The sequence below is a fragment of the Sylvia atricapilla genome, chromosome 1 (genome assembly GCF_009819655.1).
Source record: "Sylvia atricapilla isolate bSylAtr1 chromosome 1, bSylAtr1.pri, whole genome shotgun sequence".
Lineage (NCBI taxonomy): Eukaryota > Metazoa > Chordata > Aves > Passeriformes > Sylviidae > Sylvia > Sylvia atricapilla.
In genome coordinates, this window is record NC_089140.1 from 113,618,147 (window position 1) to 113,638,341 (window position 20,195).

General features: G+C 37.7%; 1 protein-coding gene across 1 annotated transcript in view; it reads left to right on the forward strand.

The window, feature by feature from the left end:
• Positions 1 to 19,530, forward strand: part of RP1 (RP1 axonemal microtubule associated) — an 82,495-nt gene extending 62,965 nt beyond the window's left edge. The window contains exons 26-30 of the mRNA XM_066331114.1: positions 3,109 to 3,334; positions 13,341 to 13,495; positions 14,136 to 14,214; positions 17,009 to 17,090; positions 19,193 to 19,530. Coding sequence (XP_066187211.1) covers positions 3,109 to 3,334; positions 13,341 to 13,495; positions 14,136 to 14,214; positions 17,009 to 17,090; positions 19,193 to 19,280 — 630 coding nt within the window. The 3' untranslated portion in view covers positions 19,281 to 19,530. The remainder of the gene's footprint in view (positions 1 to 3,108; positions 3,335 to 13,340; positions 13,496 to 14,135; positions 14,215 to 17,008; positions 17,091 to 19,192) is intronic.
• Positions 19,531 to 20,195: the final 665 nt, after the last annotated feature.

A 20,195-nucleotide genomic window follows, 5' to 3' on the forward strand; every position in this document is an offset into this window, starting at 1 on the left:
ATTGCCTAATTTCCACCTAAGAATAAACACCTTTTTCCCCCAAGGTCAGTAATAAACAACTATTCAGAAAAAGAATATTATGCAAAAATATTAAGTACATTACTAAGCATTCAAATGGGCAGTGTTCTGTGTTTTGAATTATTTTTGGGACTTTTCAGACTCAGACATATGCCATTACCTGTAAGTCCAGCATAGATTATCCAACCAAACACCTCTTAATTTGTAAGTCAAGTAGACATGGATGCTTTATGCTGTTTCTCCCTTTAACTGAAAGCAAGGAAATATACTTGACTTGAAACTTTGGACAAATTCCCCTTATCACATGGTCATAACTTTATTAATTTGATTATAATCATTTGGTTATATCATTTGGTTTTAGAGTGTGAATGTTAGGGAATGATAGGAAGTATAGAAAGGCACAAGGACATACATGTTTAGAGATGCAAAACAGGACTTCAGCAGATGTAATTGAACTAGTTGCAACTAGATGCATCTCCTGGAGAAACCTAATGGTCTGGAGAGAGCTTTCTGTTCTCTACCGATTTTTCTTGAAACTTCATTTGATTAGGTTTGATGGATTGCTCTCCTCCTTATCCAGTAAAAGGAAGTCCTTGCATGCTGATATGGTGATGAATGGGCTTCATCATTTCCCTCTCCTTTTTCAAATTGCTTCTTCTTTTTTTCTTTTTTTTTCTCCTTTTCTTTTTCTTTCTTTCCCCCCACCCCCCTTTTTTTTGGTCAGCTCTCCTACATGTGCTTATTTTTGTGATGTTTTCTCCAGTTGTACCAGTGGTTTGCCAAAGATCACCTCCTATGTGTCTGGCAGATCAAGGGAGGTGATTCTGTCCCTCTATTCTGCTCTTGTGGGACCCCCACTTGGAGTGCTGCATCCAGCTCTAGGGCCTCCAGCACAAGAAGGAAATGGATCTGCTGAAGCACAGCAGGAGGAGAAGGACCAGAAGGACATGTTCATGGTCTTTGCATGGGAATTCACCTGGAAACAGATCTTCCATCTGAGATCTCCTTCTGAAACAAACAAAAAATTTCCACTTTGTCATAATATGATAAATCAGTATAATTTTAAAAGTTTTAGCTTCACTGTTGAGCCAACTCAAATGGCACGTACTATATATAACATATATGTATGTATATTATAGATATGCAGGATTTGCTTAATCCATGTTTCAGTTTACTTCATAGCCAAATGACTGATTAGATGCTTCAGAAATTGAAAGGGGCTCTTTTATAGAGTTTCCTGGTCCCGACCAAGAATCATGGTAATTTTTATTGTATACAACAATCTGTGGTGGTTGTGATGCTTCTCTTTCAACAGGGATTAAGGTAGAATTTAATCGTGGCTGTGAGGGCACAAGGTATCACCGTTTTGTTTACTAAATTGCCCCTTAACACTTCTGTACCACAAAGAGTGGCCAATGCCTATATCTCAGGAGAGCATCACCTTTGTTGTTCACCAGTACCATACTCAGTCTTCAATAATGGTCGAGAGTTCTAACATATATTTATATTTATTTTCAAGGAAACATTAGTAGTCACTTGCCCACTGCAGGAGTCTCTGTTTTGCAGCTGGGTGACATTTATTAGGACAACATAGCCTATGTTCTGGCTACATTCGTGGCTAGTTTCAGAGTGCTTTCACAAAATCACAGAATTGGTTGGAAGAGACCTTCAAGATCATCAAGTCCAACCCAGCCCTAACACCTCAACTAAACCACAGCACCAAGTGCCACATCCAGTCTTTTTAAACACATCCAGGGATGGTGACTCCACCACCTCCCCAGGCAGAGCATTCCAGTACTATATCACTCTTTCCATAAAAAAAAAAATTGCCAATATCCAACCTATATTTCCCATGCCACAGCTTAAGACTATGTCCTCTCATTCTGTCATTTGCTGCCTGGAGAAAGAGACCAACCCCCACCTGACTACAGCCACCTTTCAGGAAGTTGTAAAGGGTGATAAGGTCACCTCTGAGTCTCCTTTTCTCCAGGCTGAACAACCCCAGCTCCCTCAGCCATTCCTTTTTATCTGTTGCTGTAATTCTGTTTTTGTAATTCTCAAAGCATATCTTTGAGGCATATGGTTTTGTTGCATTAATGCTGTAATTGTATCTTCAGTTGGGACGTCTTACTTTAACATACTGTTTTAATATAGCAAAACCTACTACAGTGGTCATAAGTGTGACTCTGTTCAGACTTTTTACTACTGCATATGTGTCATGCTCTCATCCTGTGAAACTGGGTTATGCCAGGCTTGCCTCACGGATGTTTGTTTCCTTTTTGTTTTGATGTGAAATAGTACAAAATTGCTATAATAGTAAAGAAAATGACTATTTTTTTGTTCTTTTTTACTTGGTGATTTCTTTCCCAATTACCATGACCTTTCAAACACAACACTGATAAAAAAAAAAAAAAAAGTTAAAAAAAAAAAAAAAAAGGTTGAAAATGGTTAACCCTGCTTTTGTGCTTAGATTCCTGCCATAAAAATTGCCCAAAATACTTCTGCGACCCAAAACATAGTGGTTCTTATTTCAAGGCTGCAATATTCAATGGGACGTAGTCATGTTTTATTGTTTAAATTTGCTGCATTGTGGCATCAGCACTTACAGAAACAGTTAACCCTGACACCAGTGCACATAAAAACAGGAGTCAGTGAGGAAAGTAGCAGACTGATAAGTGGTAGGGATAGTTAATAGGACTCAGCATGGACTTGTATGTTTTCATGTAGCAATGACTGAACTTATTTCTGCTTGTTAAAGTATTTGTCTAGTAGACAGAGATTTACATTACAACACTAGAAAATGGATTCCTTGAAGAGGTCTAGAAACAAACTGGGTTGTCTGAGCCCTTTACTCACTTTAAATAATGCAGTACTGAAGTCAGTAAAATTACACTTGCAGACTACTCCATATGTTTTCACTCTTTGTCTCTGGGATATATTGTATATCATGGCTTAGTTTTCTAACAAAACTCAATTACTCTTTGCTATGTTAGCTACACATTTATTTTGTATGCCCAGTATAAGAAGGATGGCTAGACAGCAGTGTAATTCGTTATTAAAATCTGAATTATTTTTAAAATTTTTTTGCAGGTTAATCTCAGAGATCTTGGGCAGCTATATAAAATCCGCATTGGCCACGACAACACTGGAAATGATCCCAGCTGGTACCTGGAAGAAGTCAGACTTGAAAGAATTGTCCCTCCTTCTGATGAAGAGATTTGTCTCCCCATAAAGAGCTGGCTTTCCGAAGACAAGGAAGAAGGTGATACGTGGAGAGAAGTAGCAATAAGAAACCCTGCAGAGGAGCCATTGCCATGTACGTGCTCAGTATTTTAGATCATGTGTTCACTAACCATATCCTGTGAGTATATGACAGTTTTTCATGTTTCCTCCAGGGCAGCCTGCCCTACACTGGCAAAAGCTTGTGTAACCATGAAGCAATCCCTTCCAGATATTTTCTAGCTCCAGGAGAGGGTAGTGACCCTTTAACCCCTCTCCTTTCCTTCCCAAAATCAGGATAATATCTGTTGGCCATGGTATCTTATCCGATAAAATATTTGATTTCTCAGAGTGGCCATACATCACTGGTAAATATTCTAAATGTCTTTAGAACAAAGAGATCAGGCAGGAAATCAAGTTATGTAAAGTCATGTGATATCCAGCTCCTTTTGGCAAGTTTGAGATCATCATTTCTTGTCCTGCGTAAAACACACTTTACAAGAAATCCATGATCTGAATCATCACACATGTGTTTTTCAAATCAGACTTGAGTCACAGCCATTCACATAGAAATTGTTAGCTGCAGGGTGACACTTTGGAACTTCAAAGTTTATGACAGCTTTGATGCACTTTGTTCTCTTCAAGTGAAGTGGGAAATAGCCCATCACATAAGCTTATTATTTAAAAAGTCCTGGGCCTTTATAGAGGAATAGGGATTCACTCTAACTATTATGTGTGAATTTTTTTATTAGATTCTCTTTAGATTAATAGAATGACAACAATGCAGCTGATGGCCAATAATGTCTGACAGTGATAGGTCTTACATAGGTAGGTACGGCCATTTAGCAAATTGGATTCAAACTGATGCAGTGAATTTTGCACGATGTCTGGGATTCAACATAAAAAAGATCATCATGCTTTTAGTAATAATCAAATAATTTCAGAACAAAATATCACAGAAGTGAAAACTCTTAAGCCAAAAGATTATAATTATCTGAAAAAAATATTAAGACTGATATGTGAATGTTTTATTCAGAGGCCAGAAGATGCTGAGAGACATGTATAAGCCAGATCACATTTCTGCTTTGCTTTTTTCTTTCTATTTTTATGTTTTGTGGTTTTTTGCATTTTTTTTTCTTTTTTTTCAGGATAGTTATTAACTTCAATAAGAGATTTCAAAAAATGGGACTGATCAGGATGAACCAAATTTTATGATCATTGACATGTACCACAGTACCATATGTCACTCACAGTGACATATATGTCATTTACTGGTGCAATAGAAAAACAGTGCAGAAGCAAATTAAGTTGCACAAACAATCAATTCAGCATCAATAATTTAAATCTGCATTATGCAGTCCGAAAAACCCATTCATAGAAAAGTACTAATATTCTGGTCAGTGCACTCTATTTATATATTTGTATACAAAAAATCAAATCAGTTCTATCAAATGCTGGAAATACCTTTAAAATGGCACATTTATTTAGTCTTTAATCGTTGTATTACTGCATATTTCCTTGTATTTGCAGAAACATTATTTTTAATAAAATATATATCTCAAGTATGTAAGAAAAGATATATTTCCAAAAGAACTTGGAAATACCTCAAAAATTTAAGTTTTACTAATTAGTTATTGATTTTAGGAACATTTAAATTGAACATCAATACACACTCAGCAAGGAGTCCAAAGGATTTCCTATTTAGTTTTTCAAGAACAAGCAAATGAAACACTATCCATTTTCATTTCCCATTTAAAAGCTAATTGCTTACAAGTACTGAGCAAACCACATCAAGTCACTTTCTCCAGAATAAGAAACTACATGCTGGTAATTACTTAATGAGGATTTGATATGATTTAGGAGTTTGTATTCTGTACTTTCAATTTAATCTGTTATCTTCTTGTGATACTAGATTTGCTTAAGTATAAAACTCATGTGCTGGAAACTTTAAACAAAGCGAACAAATGTAAACGAAGCACAGACTGCATTGATCTTATAATTGCTGTTCTTAAACACTTACCTCATTGCTCAGCTTGCCTCCTAGAAGAAAGGGTAATTTTTCCTTATTCTTTTTTATCCCTTTCCTCAGCTGAAATTTTCTATGCAACCAGTATGGACCCAAAGCCTTGAAACTGTTTTTTGACTCCTTGGCTTCTTGGCCTTCTTTTTTTCTAGTATCTTGTCTTAAGATCTGGATTTATTTCCTGAATCTGTTAGCTTTTCTTTACCTTCCTCTCTGAACTTGCTTGTTTTCCATTAAAATTTCTCGCCTTGGTAACCCTTCTTAGTTTTTCTGACTGTCCCTCAGCCACTTCAAAAACTTTACACTATTCTGGTCTCCCACTCCAAGTATTGATTTCAGTTCTTTCTCAGTCTCTTCATCACACTCATCCCAACTTCCTGTCCTAACTCAGGTTGCTTGTCCCTCCAATGCATGCTTGTCTTTGTCTCCTCTTTTCTTATTTTATCCACATTGCCAAGCCCTCTGGATCTCTGGCTCCTTTTTCTCTTCCTATTCCTTATCTTCCGATTCCCTGTCTTTTGTTTTTCCAGCCCTGGAGATCTAAACAACTTCACCTGATCTTTGAAGTTGTCCCTGAATTCAGCATGCTGTTGAACCAGGTGATCCCTGGAGGTTTCCTCCAACCTGTTTTTTTTTTTTTTTTTTTTTTTTTTTTTTTTTTTTTTTTTTTTTTTTTTTTTTTTCCCTGTGATTCTTCTATGCAGTCTGTACTTTTTTTTTTCTTTTTTTTTCTTCTAGAATTTCTAGATACACTTAGTCTACCAAACTTTACAAGTATTGGATTTTTTACTTGTTGCTCTTTTGATGTGGTTTCACCCCCTAGTTACACTGTGATGCACAAAATAAAAGTTGTTCAACTATTTTTTAAGTGATAGGTATTGGAAATTAGTAATCATGAATTGGGTAAATCTTAAAATAAATCACTCAAAGGAAATAAGATAGATGACTCTGAATGCTTTTGACTTGGCTTTATAACACAGCAATGTCAGGGGAATCAGGCCAGATGTGGCAGCCCAGTGAGGGTGCCACAGCTGCATGGCCCCAGGTCCAACCAGCAGCAAGGCTCAGCAGGCTCCCAGTCAGCACCCACAGAGGGCACAGGGATGTACCACACACATCAAGGCCAGTTTCACAGAGCATTTTCACAGACACACACAGCAGTTGCACAAACACAGCACCAGCAACTTCCTCTCTCTGGCTGAGCAGGATAGATGTCCAACAGTGGGAGTGTATATGTGTACAGACGTGTACAAGGTAGTTCCAACAGCTAGGCTCACATATTCTGTCAAATCCCAGTCTCTCCAGCTGCTCAACTGGACATATGAGCACCTGGGGCTGCAACCCTGCTCCAGCTTCTGGTACAGGCCTTTTCCCTCATGCCCACCCTAGCAGGTCTCACCTCTAGCTTCAGGGTGTCTCTGGCAGCTGGGTGGGACTCCCATGGTCCCTCCAACACTCAGCTGCTTATGTGGTCCTGCAATCAGAGATATGGGCCTCTGACCCCTGGTCCCACTCCACTCACTGGAGTTTTATTCCCTTCAGTCTCTCTGCCGTGTAGGACTCCGAGTCCAAATGCTGGTTCTTAGACTCCCTACCCCCACATGCACATACACAGAGAACAGATGTGATCTATTTTCTAACCCCACTTCCTCCCCAGGTCACCTAGATCCATCTATTTCCTTGCCTTTAGTTCCTCTCCTAAATGTCTTATAAGTCGTCTCCAATCACAAGATATTCTTCTCCTCTGCCCTATATTGCATTTGATGGTTGACCTCCCTGGTCATCAAACCTCATAAGTATGATAGATATTCTAAATTTTCTCATCACAGTGGATTTCCTGCCCAAACTGAGACTCCTGGGGCAGCCCTGCAGGGGCTGGAAGAGGGTTCCTTTTCCTCTCAGGGTTCCCACCTGCTCTTGTTCACCTGTGATGGGTTCCCGTGATGTGCCTGGGAGAAGCCAGAGCAAGGTGTTACCTGGACTGCCCCTTGCCTTACCCTTAGGATATGTGCAGACCTTTATCACAGATCCTTACATGGGTTGTCTTCAGGTATGGCTGAACTTTTGTTCTAGAGCGGTACCTGACGCAAGAGATACTGAATTTTCTTACTGCTGTATTTATGCGAACATAAATGTGAAATGAGGATATAAATGGGTAAATGTATCCTGTTCTTGTGCACATACTCAAAGGAATAAATGTACTGGAATGAGATAAAAGACAAATACTGAGACTGAGCCAGGAAAAATTCCAGCTCCAAAGATTTAGTATGCTTTTCCACTTGGAGAAATGTGCAGGCAAATAGAGAAAGGTTAGAAGGTGGTCACTGACTGAAATAGTTCAAAAGATGACCAAAGCAAATAGTAATAACACAAGTATTATCTCCACAAAATTTTTGTCCATGTTTTATCACTCAGGAGGCACCAATTACATAAGTAAATAGCCAAGCTTCTTTATTGTAAAATTCATTAGCAAGTGTGCTTTTCCAAAGCTGATAATTTTCTTGCATGTCATGAAGAATATATATTTTTAGACTATTTCTCCAAATAGTGCTAATGGATATTAGAGAGCATTTAGTGAAGGTTAGAGTGAGAACTATAATTCTATATGAAATGTCCTAACCTGATACTGTTTTTTGTATTTGTGTCGTCTGAATTAATATATGCACCACTTCTGAGGAAGATAGTCCCTCTCAACCAGTATCAGCCATTAAGAATTTGTTCTCTTTTAGCTTTAAGGCTGCACTAACCCGTATCTTTACCCTTCTGTCATGGCAAGATGACCAAACACCCTCTGTGAAACCCAGGTAGTAAACACTGAGTGATAACACCAGAGATTCAGCCTTGCTGTTGGACAGATTGAGCCAAAATGACCATTTCATTCAAGCGAGCATGTCATATGGTAAAAAAAGGCAGAACGTGGAGCAATACTGTGCAATACCAGGCTGGGATCTCGGTATGGCAGCATAAAGGGAGGACTGAATAGAAACGGTTGGACAATTTTAATGTTGTGTGTCAATTAACATCTCTCCAGGTTTTGTGCTCTTTGGCCTGTTTGTCTGTTTACACTGGCAGCCTGGTGGGAGTGGATTTGCTCAGTGAAGCACTCAGTGCTAAAATTCCACTTAGTTAAGTGTTCGATGTCCCCTTTGTGGGAGTCTAGAGGGAAGTTACTTCAGGCTTGTTCCTGTCTGTTCCCACAGACTGACCGTCAGTTTGCGTCAACACTATTGTAATTTTCTTCCTGCAATGTATTATCTGGTGAAGTTTCATCCAAAAAGAACCTAGTTCTTTGCTCTAAAACCACTCCATGCGGCACGCCAGAAAGAAGGAAGTAGAGCCAACCAGGGAATTCAGTGGTGCTGTAAGCAAACCAGCGTCATTAGGCACAGACAGCTGTGGATCTTCAATTCATTCGCTCTCATTTCGAATTCTCAAATAATGACTGTACTTTTAGTATAATTATACTTTGAAAAGAGCTGACAATGGGATAGCAGTTTGTACCAAGTCAGCAGAAAGAGACCAATGTTTCTGCCATGAAAACTTTCATTTTCATATTCTCAACAATAAATTCTTCTTTAATTATATTAGGTTTGTTTTCTTCTCCCAAAACATATCAAAATATTAAGTTAGTCTCTAGTGCGAAGTAACTGGAGGTGTTTACTGTTTATATTTTCCGAAGGCAAGTGTCATAAGTCATTGAATTATGTACATTACTTCTTCAAGAGGAATTTATAATTATATATTGTGCCTGCAAAACTGGGACCAAAGTATCTCTTGTCATTGGTGAAGGCTGAGAAATATATCAATATTCTGTATTGGAAAACCCTTATTCAGATGTCCAGAATGGGAAATCTGGAAAAAAGGTGTCTCAAACTCGTGTTCTGTTGCCCTTAGTGCACCCTTAGGATACCTCTTTTTCATAACCAGGAAAACTTCCTTTCTGTCTCTCTCTTTTTTGTCCAAGGTAGTTCATTTTTTATGTTATCAATAGATGCCAGAAGCTGGAGTTGGGATTGAAAAAACTCTGGAAGCCTCATGATAGTATCTCAAGAGATAGCATTTTTATTGACTGAGCAACAAGAAATTTGGTAATAGTACACTTGACTGCTCATATGACTAAAGTATTTTTTATATATTTGGTCTGTCATTTTTAGCACAGTTATGCTGCTTGAAAGTCTGCCTTTTAGAAACTCCTCACCTCTGTTTGAAAACACTTTAATTCCCTTTGTCATCTGTTTCATCCATGCACCAATGTTGCAGGTTTTTCTTTTTGGTTTCTAGAGCTTATCTAAGGTGAGCAATTTGAAGATTTCAATCACTTATTTTCTGAAAGGTCATTTTCTTTTTTACTGAGTGCTAGCTGAGATTTTTCCCCCTGCTATTCTGTGTTAATTAATCCTCTTATATCCTTTATCAAAGTTACTGTGTTTTCCAAGACATTTTTTTCTATTACTTTGATGTGTTCCACTTTGGACAGATGCCTAGATGTGACTCTCACAGGTCCCTCTCAATGCTGAAACACTGTTTTCTGACTTCTCTTGAGTGGCTGGTTTTATGAAATAATTTTTTACCTTTTTGTCTTTTTTTGTTATTGCTGTTTTTTGCCCATGGGTTTACATCTCTCTGAGTGTTCTGTCACCCCAGCTTACAGCTGGTGTAGTTTCACTGAATCAGCATATAGTAAAATTAAATTACTCCTACAGAATAGGGGATCAGGCCATACAGTTCCAATTTGCAGAGTTTTGGGATGGCTCTTTCTTCCTGCAGTGAAGGAGGTCTCTGTTGCAGATGGGCCTGCAGCGGGGGCCTTAGAATAGGTTGGTTACTCAAAAAAAAAAGAAAAATGGAACTACAGTCTCAGAGGCTGAACACATTATCTAGGATCATTTTACTTTAGTGGCTACACAACAAACTGTGTTTTTTGAACAATATACAGAAAACTACAAGTGGAAAAATGTCACGTATGGTAAGTCTTTTTGTCTCTGCAGTGCATTCAACGGGTAGGTTTGTTCTCCAGATTTGATTGTATTATCCCACCAAACAATTTTTGCACCTGGTTTTGTCTGTTACAGAATGGCACTGTCACCCTTGTTCTTAGTTTTGAGCAATCTTTAGCTCAGGAACCATTACCACTAGCACCTTTAGTAGGTGTTCTGCAATCTAAAGGAACTGCTAGATAAAATCTGAAGAATTCGAATCCTCTGAGGCTGGTCTGTGCCTAGGTTTCCATTTGTACAGGAAAAGCTTAAATCTGTCTACAGTCTATTTAGTGAATGTTTATTTGAATCTGCAGGCATTTCACCATAGTGGCCATATTCACCATGTTCTAATTAGGCATGTGTGTTTTGGACAATATTTTCCTTGCTTCATTTTTTGTGTGACTCCTATGAAATTCCAATGAAATGCATAGAGTATAATGCACATATACTCTAGTTAAGGGCTATAAACATTCCTTTTATTATCTGAATATAATGGCCTATATTGTAGTAGCTTATATGTGTAGAAAAATTTCGAGCACAAACTGGTCTTTTTTTGTTAAGAATGTTCCTGTATAAATAATGCAGATTGTATAGCTTAAATAAATGTCAGACCTAACATTTTACAGATGGCGAGGGATGTATAGACACAAGAAACTCTGGAAAATACTTCCCATTTTTTTGCATTTCAAGATGTGCATGCTGTCTACTTCAGACTGATTTATTTAGGCTGGTAGCAAAAGAAAGCTCCATTTAATGATTAGATCATTATCATCTCTCTGGTTACCACAGAGATGTGCAGTGCAACAAAATGTACTGTAATTTATTTATCTGTTAATATCTTTGTGTTGTGTTATAATTACCTCTTGTTCTCTTCTTGTGAAAGAGACTTGTTATTTTGGTTTTGTAAACATTTCTTGTTAAACGGTTTCTTTTTTATAAAAGCCTTGAATATGCTTTAGAACTGTGCTTATAGTTACTGATTTCTTTTTTATTTTTGGTCATGGAAATTACCTGTAATTGTAAGTAATACAGATACCAGTCTTTCTATGTAAACATATAAACAGTCTATACCCTTTCCTTTCCTCTCACAGATATTTTGTATTTTCAAAACCAAGAATGTAAGTAAGACTGTAAAAGTGTGGAGGAGACTTTATGCCAATAAGCTCCTTCTTTTACTACCTACTGCATCTTGCTTCATGGGTAGTATGGCCCTGTTATTAAATTTTCTGGTCACAGATTATTATAATTTTAAGCTTTTTTTTTTGGAAATGTAACCTCTCTCCTTCCACATTCCTAAAGATTTTGTCCCTTCATGATCAGTGTGGCTGTTTGCTTTGCTGCACATTTTCTACCATAGTTTGCTGCCACCCCTTATCCTCTGCCCTTTGGCCAGCTATGATTATATTAACAGTTATGATACAAAATGTAATTTGGATATATAGTTCAATTATGTTAATTATCAGGTCAATTTATCTTAGCTACTTGCTATTCATATCTACAATTTGTTTTAGCATGAACTTTAATGCTAAAAACCTTGAAACTAATTTTTATGAGGCTCTGACAAAATTTTGAAGATGTGTGTGTGTTATTGAGATCAGTTATATGCCATGGGTGATGTTGGTACAGTAATGCAGGGATGTGAGAGCTGCAATGAATGCTTGGAATTAGAGAAAATAATGAAACTGGTTAAGAAACACCACTCCTATTTAGAGTCCCAGTTGGAATACTGATAAAGAATTGGAGACACAGTCTTAGGAACATTTTAGAAGATGAAAAGAAATACCCTGATTTGGTTAAGCGTATAGTCTATTCATCAACATTTCTCCTATCTTTTAATACATGTGGGGCTATTTTTTCCCTCAAGTATTTGCAGAAATATTTTATTACATTTTTTCCTCTGGGAATCAGGAGTAACTGTTTTTCAGTGATGGTGGACAACATGATATTTGAGTTTTATAAGCTGACTTGGGAACCAGTGAATAAAAAATTTATGGAAATGTCAGATCCTAGTAGCTCTAGCTATTTGGTGGTTTAAGGGTAACAATATTTTAACTAGTTTTTGTAGAGTATTGTCCAGTTTCAAGCATTTTATTATATTCTGTTTTCATCTTCATTCCTTCTTGAAAGGAACTAACTGTGTTTGTTAGGACTTCTATTACCATTCTTCACTTCCGAGAACTGTTAAAATTATACATAAATGAAACAGTAATCTTCCCTGTGATCTACTACATAGCACCAGAAATGGCCAGCTGTGATTAGAATAGAAACACTGCATGGAAAAATTGCCATTAAAATGTAAACAGGAATTTTTTCTTCAAGTCATAGAGAGAAACACTGAAAGGAAGCATAATAGTATATGATCACTGAAAATAATGTTTAAAAAATAAATTTGCACATCTGGATAGTTATAAAATTATTTTATGTGGCATAGAGCATCTTAATACAGTAATTCTAAATTATATTGCAGAATTCTTTGAAGATGTATATATTTTTTTGTGTAAGGCTTTGGTCTAGACCATAAGGAGAGGCATTAAAAAGTTGTAAATATGCTTTAACTGAGAGCTCTTTTTTGGAAGTTCTATCATTCACTAATGACAAATGTAGAAACCTTCAAATGCAAGATGACTGTTCATTTATTATAGGTGTGGGAGTTGTTAATCTTCTTGCCCACCTTTGTATGTGGGGTGAAAATCTAAAACCCCTTGGACTTGTGATTGTTATTCCTCTTTTAAGATGAAATGAAGGTTAATAAACCAGATAATTGTTTTGCATAAATCTGGAGGTTGAAAATGCTTTGGTAGTGAAAAGTAGCTGTTACTTCAGATATGGTTAGGTGGTCTCCAGATAAATTGCAAAGAGAGGCTTTGTAAATTAGCAATGCATAGCAATGCTCAGAATAATGTGGTTTTCTTAAGCTTGATGTTTTAATATTTTTGTGAAGAGAATTAAAAGATTTGAACCTAGAAGTGATAAATTCATGGATAGGTGTTCCTACTTGCAAACCTGAAAATCAGCAGAGTTTTCTGGTAACATTTTGATGAGGAAAGTTTAGAATCTTGTGCAACCTGCAAGGATAATTCCAAGTATTTTTCTTCTTGTAGTGTTGGTGTACGAAGTCTGTGTATACACAGGTGCGAAACTTGGTGCTGAAACAGATTCCAATGTTTATATCAACATCATTGGGACAAGAGGAGATGCTGGCAAAAGGAAGCTCCATAGATCTAAGAATAATAATGTTAAGTTTCGACATGGACAGGTGAGGTAAAAACAATGCTGCTTCTGGTAAATAAGACTAAATTATGGCTAGAAAATTTGACATTAAGAAATGTAAATATCTTTTTATTTACAGAGTTTATTCAATCATTGATCATTTTCCTTATTCAAAATTGCTTACATAATTGCATCATATGGATAATTTTTATCTGCTCGATCAACCCCTTACTGAGAGCTTTAGTTATTAGAATTTGGGTATTTTGGTTATTTTTATAGCACATATTGATAAAATGGTAACAATAGCATTTTTGTTGTTCTGAACACATCACTCTGAATTTTAGAATCAAGTTCTAAATCTGTATTCCTAAGTATGTTTTCCAATCTTGGTGAAGCGCATAGGACTAGAAAGTATAATATGGACACAACCAAATAATTGAAACTGATCCTTGTGTCATGCTAAAGGTATCAGTGCTGTCTCTGTGGAGTAATTTTCAGGTGTTATTCACCCTAGAAGGTTTTAAAGTACCCTCACTCTTTGGGCAGGATGAATATAAAACATCTATATTCATTTTGGAGAAAAAAAAAAAAGAAAAAAGAGTGAAAAAACAGCTTTTCCATATTGTTATAATCAAAGCAATAGCTGTGTTTAAGACCTTTATAATTTTCCTTATATGGCTCCACAGATGGATATTTTCTGCATAAGGGCTGTCTCACTGGGAGACTTGGAGAAAGTTCTGATTAGCCATGATGGAGCGGGTCCAGGTAGGATTTAATTTCCTGGAGGCCAGTCTGTTTTCAAGTCCTTTTTTAAACCAAATGCATTTGTTTATATTGCATCCTTCACAGAAAATGTGACAGAAGGTCTTGCAGTGATAAAAAGTCTTCCTGCAGGTTGGTCACTGTGATGGGATGATGAAAAACTGTGGTAATGGACAGGAAAAAGGGCATGAGTTTAATGTCATATACTGTTATTCCACCCTTTGTTTTCATGATTATTTACAAGAAAGCACTATTTATTTGCATGCAGAAAACTCTCAGAAGTGTGGCTCACACTGGTAAGACAATCTTTCACTGAACAAACAGTGAAAACTATCCAAGAAGGAATTAAGATATTCAGCAGCTGATTTGCTACTTGAAAAATTTTGAGTAGCTAAAACACGATGTCCTTGCTGCTTTGGGCAATTGTAGAAGATTTGATTATATATATTTGATCTGTGAAAGTCAATGTGGAGCTGTTCCAGTGGGTGACATTGCATTGCAGCTTGTAGTGGTAATGAGATGAATTTTGGTACAGGCCCTCGAAGAACTGTGCATCTCCCTGGAACATGTAAATGAAGAGAAAGCTAGCATTTAAAAGCACCAAAGATGTAAATACTGCAAATATGCTTGCAGATTAATACCGAGGAAGAGACTACATGAAGAGAAGGATTTTTAGGCAGTTCAGGGCTCCACTGATAAAAGATTATAAAGGCCTGTTTATATTACTCTGTTCTGAAATGGCCCCAAGCAATGCCCATCTTGCTGTCTGTACTGCCTAAGGCTCTGAGCCAGGCTCGTGACTGTTACAGAAATAGCCAGAATAGTGCAGCCTTGGAATGGTGTGTAATCTTGTTTCCTGTATCTGTAGCTCCATAGAGTTTGCTGCCTTCAGCACCGTGGTTGATTGTACACCTGAGAGTTTCACATGGTAGTAACACAAGACATAACACAAAAGACTCCACTGTGGTGGAGCCCACCTTCCCTCTATTCCCCACAGCACCATACCATGCTCTCTTCCCTCGTATCTCCTTTAATAGGCAGCACAGATCAGCAGGTTCAGCATTACAAATCTGTTACCCAACTCAGCTCCATAGGATGCTTTTTGACATTGGAATTCAAATCCGTGGTTTGAAGGACTATCTAAAGAGGACAATGGATTTAATTCTACCTGTAACAAAATGTCTGCCTTGGTGATTCAGAAAGCTGTTCACTGAACTCAGCACAGACAGATCTCACAGATACCTTTTGGACTGTATGAAGGACTAGCCCCACATAAGCCTAGCCTGAGGCAGCTGAGGGGTTGAGAGTTGGAAAGGATGGTGGCTCAGGAGAGAATCAATATTTTGGGGATTGAGAAGGAGGAAGGAGGGTACCTTCAGAAGACCCCTTCCTTCCTTTTTTCTCATTACTTGCCTGTGAGTGACAAGGCAGGAAGTTCTTTAGTCTTGATTTGGAATCTGTCTTGAAAGGATCCTAGAACATACATTTTCTTTTGGGCTCCTAGGCTGCAGGGCACAGATCTACCCTCACAGCATTCACAGCTACTGTGAATGAGGAAAGTAAAGGACTTTTGTCCTAGAGAACAGGGTTTGCTCCATGCACTACCTGGGGATGCCCTTCCTGTTGTAACAGAAGCTGCTGCCTTCTAGGGGCTTCCAGACTCAGATGAAGCCAGGGAGGCAAAGCATAAGGATTAATAGAATAATTGTTTGCTTCTGAAAAAAGCATCCCACATGTTGTTTTGCTGCAGTGTGCTGATAGGTAATGGTGTGAGTCAGGTGAAACCTAGTAAGCAATATGACAAGTTGTGAGTGGTGCAGGTACTGCGAGACCTGGATATTTGAGAAGGGTGTTGCAGGACAACCAGACCAGTCACCAGGATGGTCACTGGAAGTCATCTGAAAGATCAACATGGATGTGCCAGTGGTTACTGCAGTTAGAGAAAAGATGAATTCTGTAGCCCAGCAGAAGTGAGACTGCAGAGCCTCATGGCTGCTGGTCTCACGGTAGCAAGGCTGAGTGTGTGTTCCTCATTGGCATGCACACAAACACATTAATAAAACACACATGTGCATATAGCTGGCCATGCAGACCAACACAGACAGGAACTCAGCATGCGCACAAACAGTACAGGTGGCATTTCCCTGTTACCCTCTGCAGCTGACCAGAACAGTGCATCAGTGATAAATATAAAAAAAATGTACAGGATGGATGGATGGGCCAGCTTTTCCAGAAAACCAGATTTTCTGGTTTCTGACTCTGGATCTTTGCATCCTTAGTTTTACCTGTTACTGGCAACAAGACATACAAAGCCCCTCTCCATCTGCACACGAGAGCATAAGTTAAAAAGATTTATTAATTAATATTTTTATATATGCAATAAGGAGTTCACTCATAGAGGACAAAAAATTTTCAGCTTTCACACAAATCTTGATTATTGGCATAAACAGATTTGTCCAAATATCCTTGTGCCTGATTACAAGGAATCAAAAGATGTAGGCTGGGGTGTGGATGGTGTTGACAGTTCAGAGCTGTATGCACAGATTTGTCTCCAAGGGAAAAAACCCACTCCTCTTAAAATTAAAACAGGCAAAGGCAGAGAAGAATCACATCTCTTATGAGAGACAGAAAATAATAAAGCTTTCATTCTGTTAATATATCTTATTTATTTAGATGAGATCTGTCTTAATATGATCTGTGTTTCTGCTAGAAAAAGATAATCTAGGCTTTTTTGTCTTAAAATTTATTTTTAAAAAAGCATGATTTCACATGATAAACTTTTGTCATTTCAACACAGGCAGTGGATGGTTCCTGAATAAGATTGTCATCAAGCATAAAGAAGGAGAGGATGCTCAGGAGGTTGTATTTCCTTGTAATAGGTATGTCATTCATGGAGAAAAAGATTTTGTTACCTGCCAGCAATGTAATGAAAAAAATTAAGAGCAGATATGTGCATGAAACCTAGATGTTTGAGCAATGCCCCAGAGGTTTTCAAGACACAAGTGATGCAAAATTTTGCACCTGAAAACAAGGAAAAATTTCCTATATTAGCATGGAAGCGAGTCATAGCCTAATGCAGAAAAGCCCCAAACCAAATATTGCATAAGAGGAAAGGTGTGTGGATTACGGTGTACTTGTGGGGTTTTTTTTTTGTTTTGTTTTGTTTTGTTTTGTGAAATTAAATAAGCTTTCAGTTCTGAATCTTTTAAGAAGCATTGTGTGTAAAGATCTGGAATGCCATAGTTACCATTGTGGAAACATGGTGGGATGACTTGCCCGCTGAAGTGCTGCCCTGGATGGCTATTAACTCTTCAGCAGGGAGAGGCAAGGAAGGAGAGGAGGTGGGGCAGCCCTTTATTTTAGGGCATTTCTTGATTTTCTAGGGCTTGATGATGATAGAGTTGGATGTTTACGGACATGAACTGGGGGGGAGGCCAGCAAGGCAGTGTCATGATAGAAGGGTCTACATCTGTTGCAGACCAGCCAACCAGGAGGAAGAGGCAGACAAAATGTAATATGAGCAGCTGGAAGAATTCCCACAATCTCACAACTGTTGTTCTCATGAGGGATTAAAAATACCATACAGCAGAGTAGAAGGAGTTTAGGAGGTTCCTGGAGTCCATGGAAGAGAACCTCCTGACACATTTGATGAGGTAGCAGAGTAGGGAAGATACCCACTGGATAAAGGAAAGGCTGACCAACTTCATGCCTTTTCCCCCTCAGTCTTCAACAGCAATACCTGTTCTCCTCATGGCCAGCTCCCTGAGCTAGAGGAAAGGAGTGGGAAGCAGAATGAACCCTACAATCAAAGTGGAAATAGTCAGTGGCCTGCTGCAGCACTTAGACATATACAAATCTATTGGGTCGGATGTGATCCACACAAGGGAATTGGAGAGAGAGATGCTTGGGTGACAACAGCCCCATGCATTGCTACCGACTTGGGCATGAGTGGCTGGAAAGCTGTCTGGTGGAAAAGAATATGGGAGTGCTGGTCATCAGCCAGCTGAACACGATGCAGTGTGTGGCCAAGAAGACCAATGGCATCCTGAATTGGATCAGCAATAGTTGGCTGGTAGCACCAAGGCAGAGATTGCCCCCTGTACTCAGCACTAGTGAGGCTGCATCTCAAATCCTGTATCCAGTTTTTGTCAAAAATTGCTTTCTCCTTTTAGAAACAGCTAGTCATCTTTTGTTTCTTAGGAGGGAATGAAGAGATAGGTCTCAAAAGTTAATCAAGCTATTTATTACAACATGAGTTGAAATACAGTGGAGTTTAGACTCCATGCATAAGAGATTTATTCATAGAGTTTTGTTACATACAAGAAATGAAATGTGTTATAGATCCTTGGGTTTAAACAACTACATCAGCAATAGAATAGCTAGTGAGCATGTATTTATTTATTTTTAAGTAAGTGAGGTTGTTGGAGATTGGAAAATATGTGAGCAAGGAGAGTCAACTGAAGAAGTATGAATGCATGTTTGCAGTGAAATGATATTGCAGAAAAGCTCCTTAAATTCATCAGTATAAAAGAAAAGAACAGAAGTTCAGTTTGTTATTGGAGATCTACAAAAGTTTTAGAAACTTCCAGACCTGCAGGTTTTATGTATAATTTTAAGTACAATGACTATGATTAAGCACTATAGGTTTTATGACTCCCTCACATGTACTGCTGAGTCTCTGAACCAATAAATAATTAGTATTTCATATAATGGACTTCATATAGTACTACCTCACTTCATACAGCTACCATGAAAATTCTTCCTTGCCTGGAGCAAATAGCACCAAATTCTTCTTCTATGAGTAAGGCCAATTGTGCTGAAGGTATAAAAGAAAATTTGATCTTGGAAGTAGTTTCAAGGTGTAATTTCATAGAAGGTGTATAAAAATACTATTGGAGACAAAAGATAATGGTCAGATGATATATATATACTATGCTAATAGTTTTTATTAATCTTATTATTTTTGTTTTTGCAATGAAAGATGGTTAGATGAATATCAAGATGATGGGAAAACAGAGAGGGAGCTAACTGCCAATAGTAAGTATTTTGTTAAAGAAAATTTGTTATAGCACTACAGTATATACTTAATGTCTAGTTATTTCTGAAGAACCCTTCCAGATAAGATCATAACTTAAAAAAAAAAAAAAAAAAGTAATAATAAAGCTAGTTCGCAATTATTTTTCCTGCTCATATTTTAGAGGATGACAGCTCAATTAAGACATTCCTTAAAGGTAAGACTTGTTTTCCAACTAGTGTTTTCTATGCCATAGTTTTTTGTTGTTTGAATATAAATCAATATTGTGAGAAATATGTCAGCAAGTGACCTCATTTGTATGTGTGTTTTCTTGTAGATGAGCTGTGAGAGAAAATGACAAATTGGCTGCCAGGAGTCTACAAGATGGACTAGACCTTTATAAGCAATTGAGGAAAAGCATAAACCATTTCTGGTTTTCTTCCTGTTTCTACTATTCTGCCCTGCAATCAACCAGGAATTCCTCTGAGAAGAGATTCAAGTGTTGTTTTGTTTACCCCAGTGTCACTGTCATTTAATACTCGGGGACAGGTCTCCTAGCAAGCATCAGCAAGTTGAAAAATGTGTTGTGAAGTGTCAGTGGAAGCATTTTCAGGTCAAAATTCCAAAGTCTCCAAATCCTCCAGTGAAGCTAAAGTGCATTCAGTTGGCAAAATCTGTTTGAATTAATAAAAAAAGAGTTTAATAAAAAACTGCCCACCCAACTTTCTTTTTTCATATCTACAAAGACAGTCTTATCCCTGTAATGCACTAGTCAGTATCTCCCTGTTTCTTCCTAACCAGAAAAGAGAAACAGACTGACACACATATTTTTATGAACATTTAACTGTAAATGGCTATTTTGTGCAACTGTGTCTGAGAATTTTATGGGAGAAACTAAAGTAAAAAAAAGTAGTGTTTCAATTTGTCCCTTGCTTTCTGTAGGATGAGTCCTAGTCTTTCAATCTAGTTC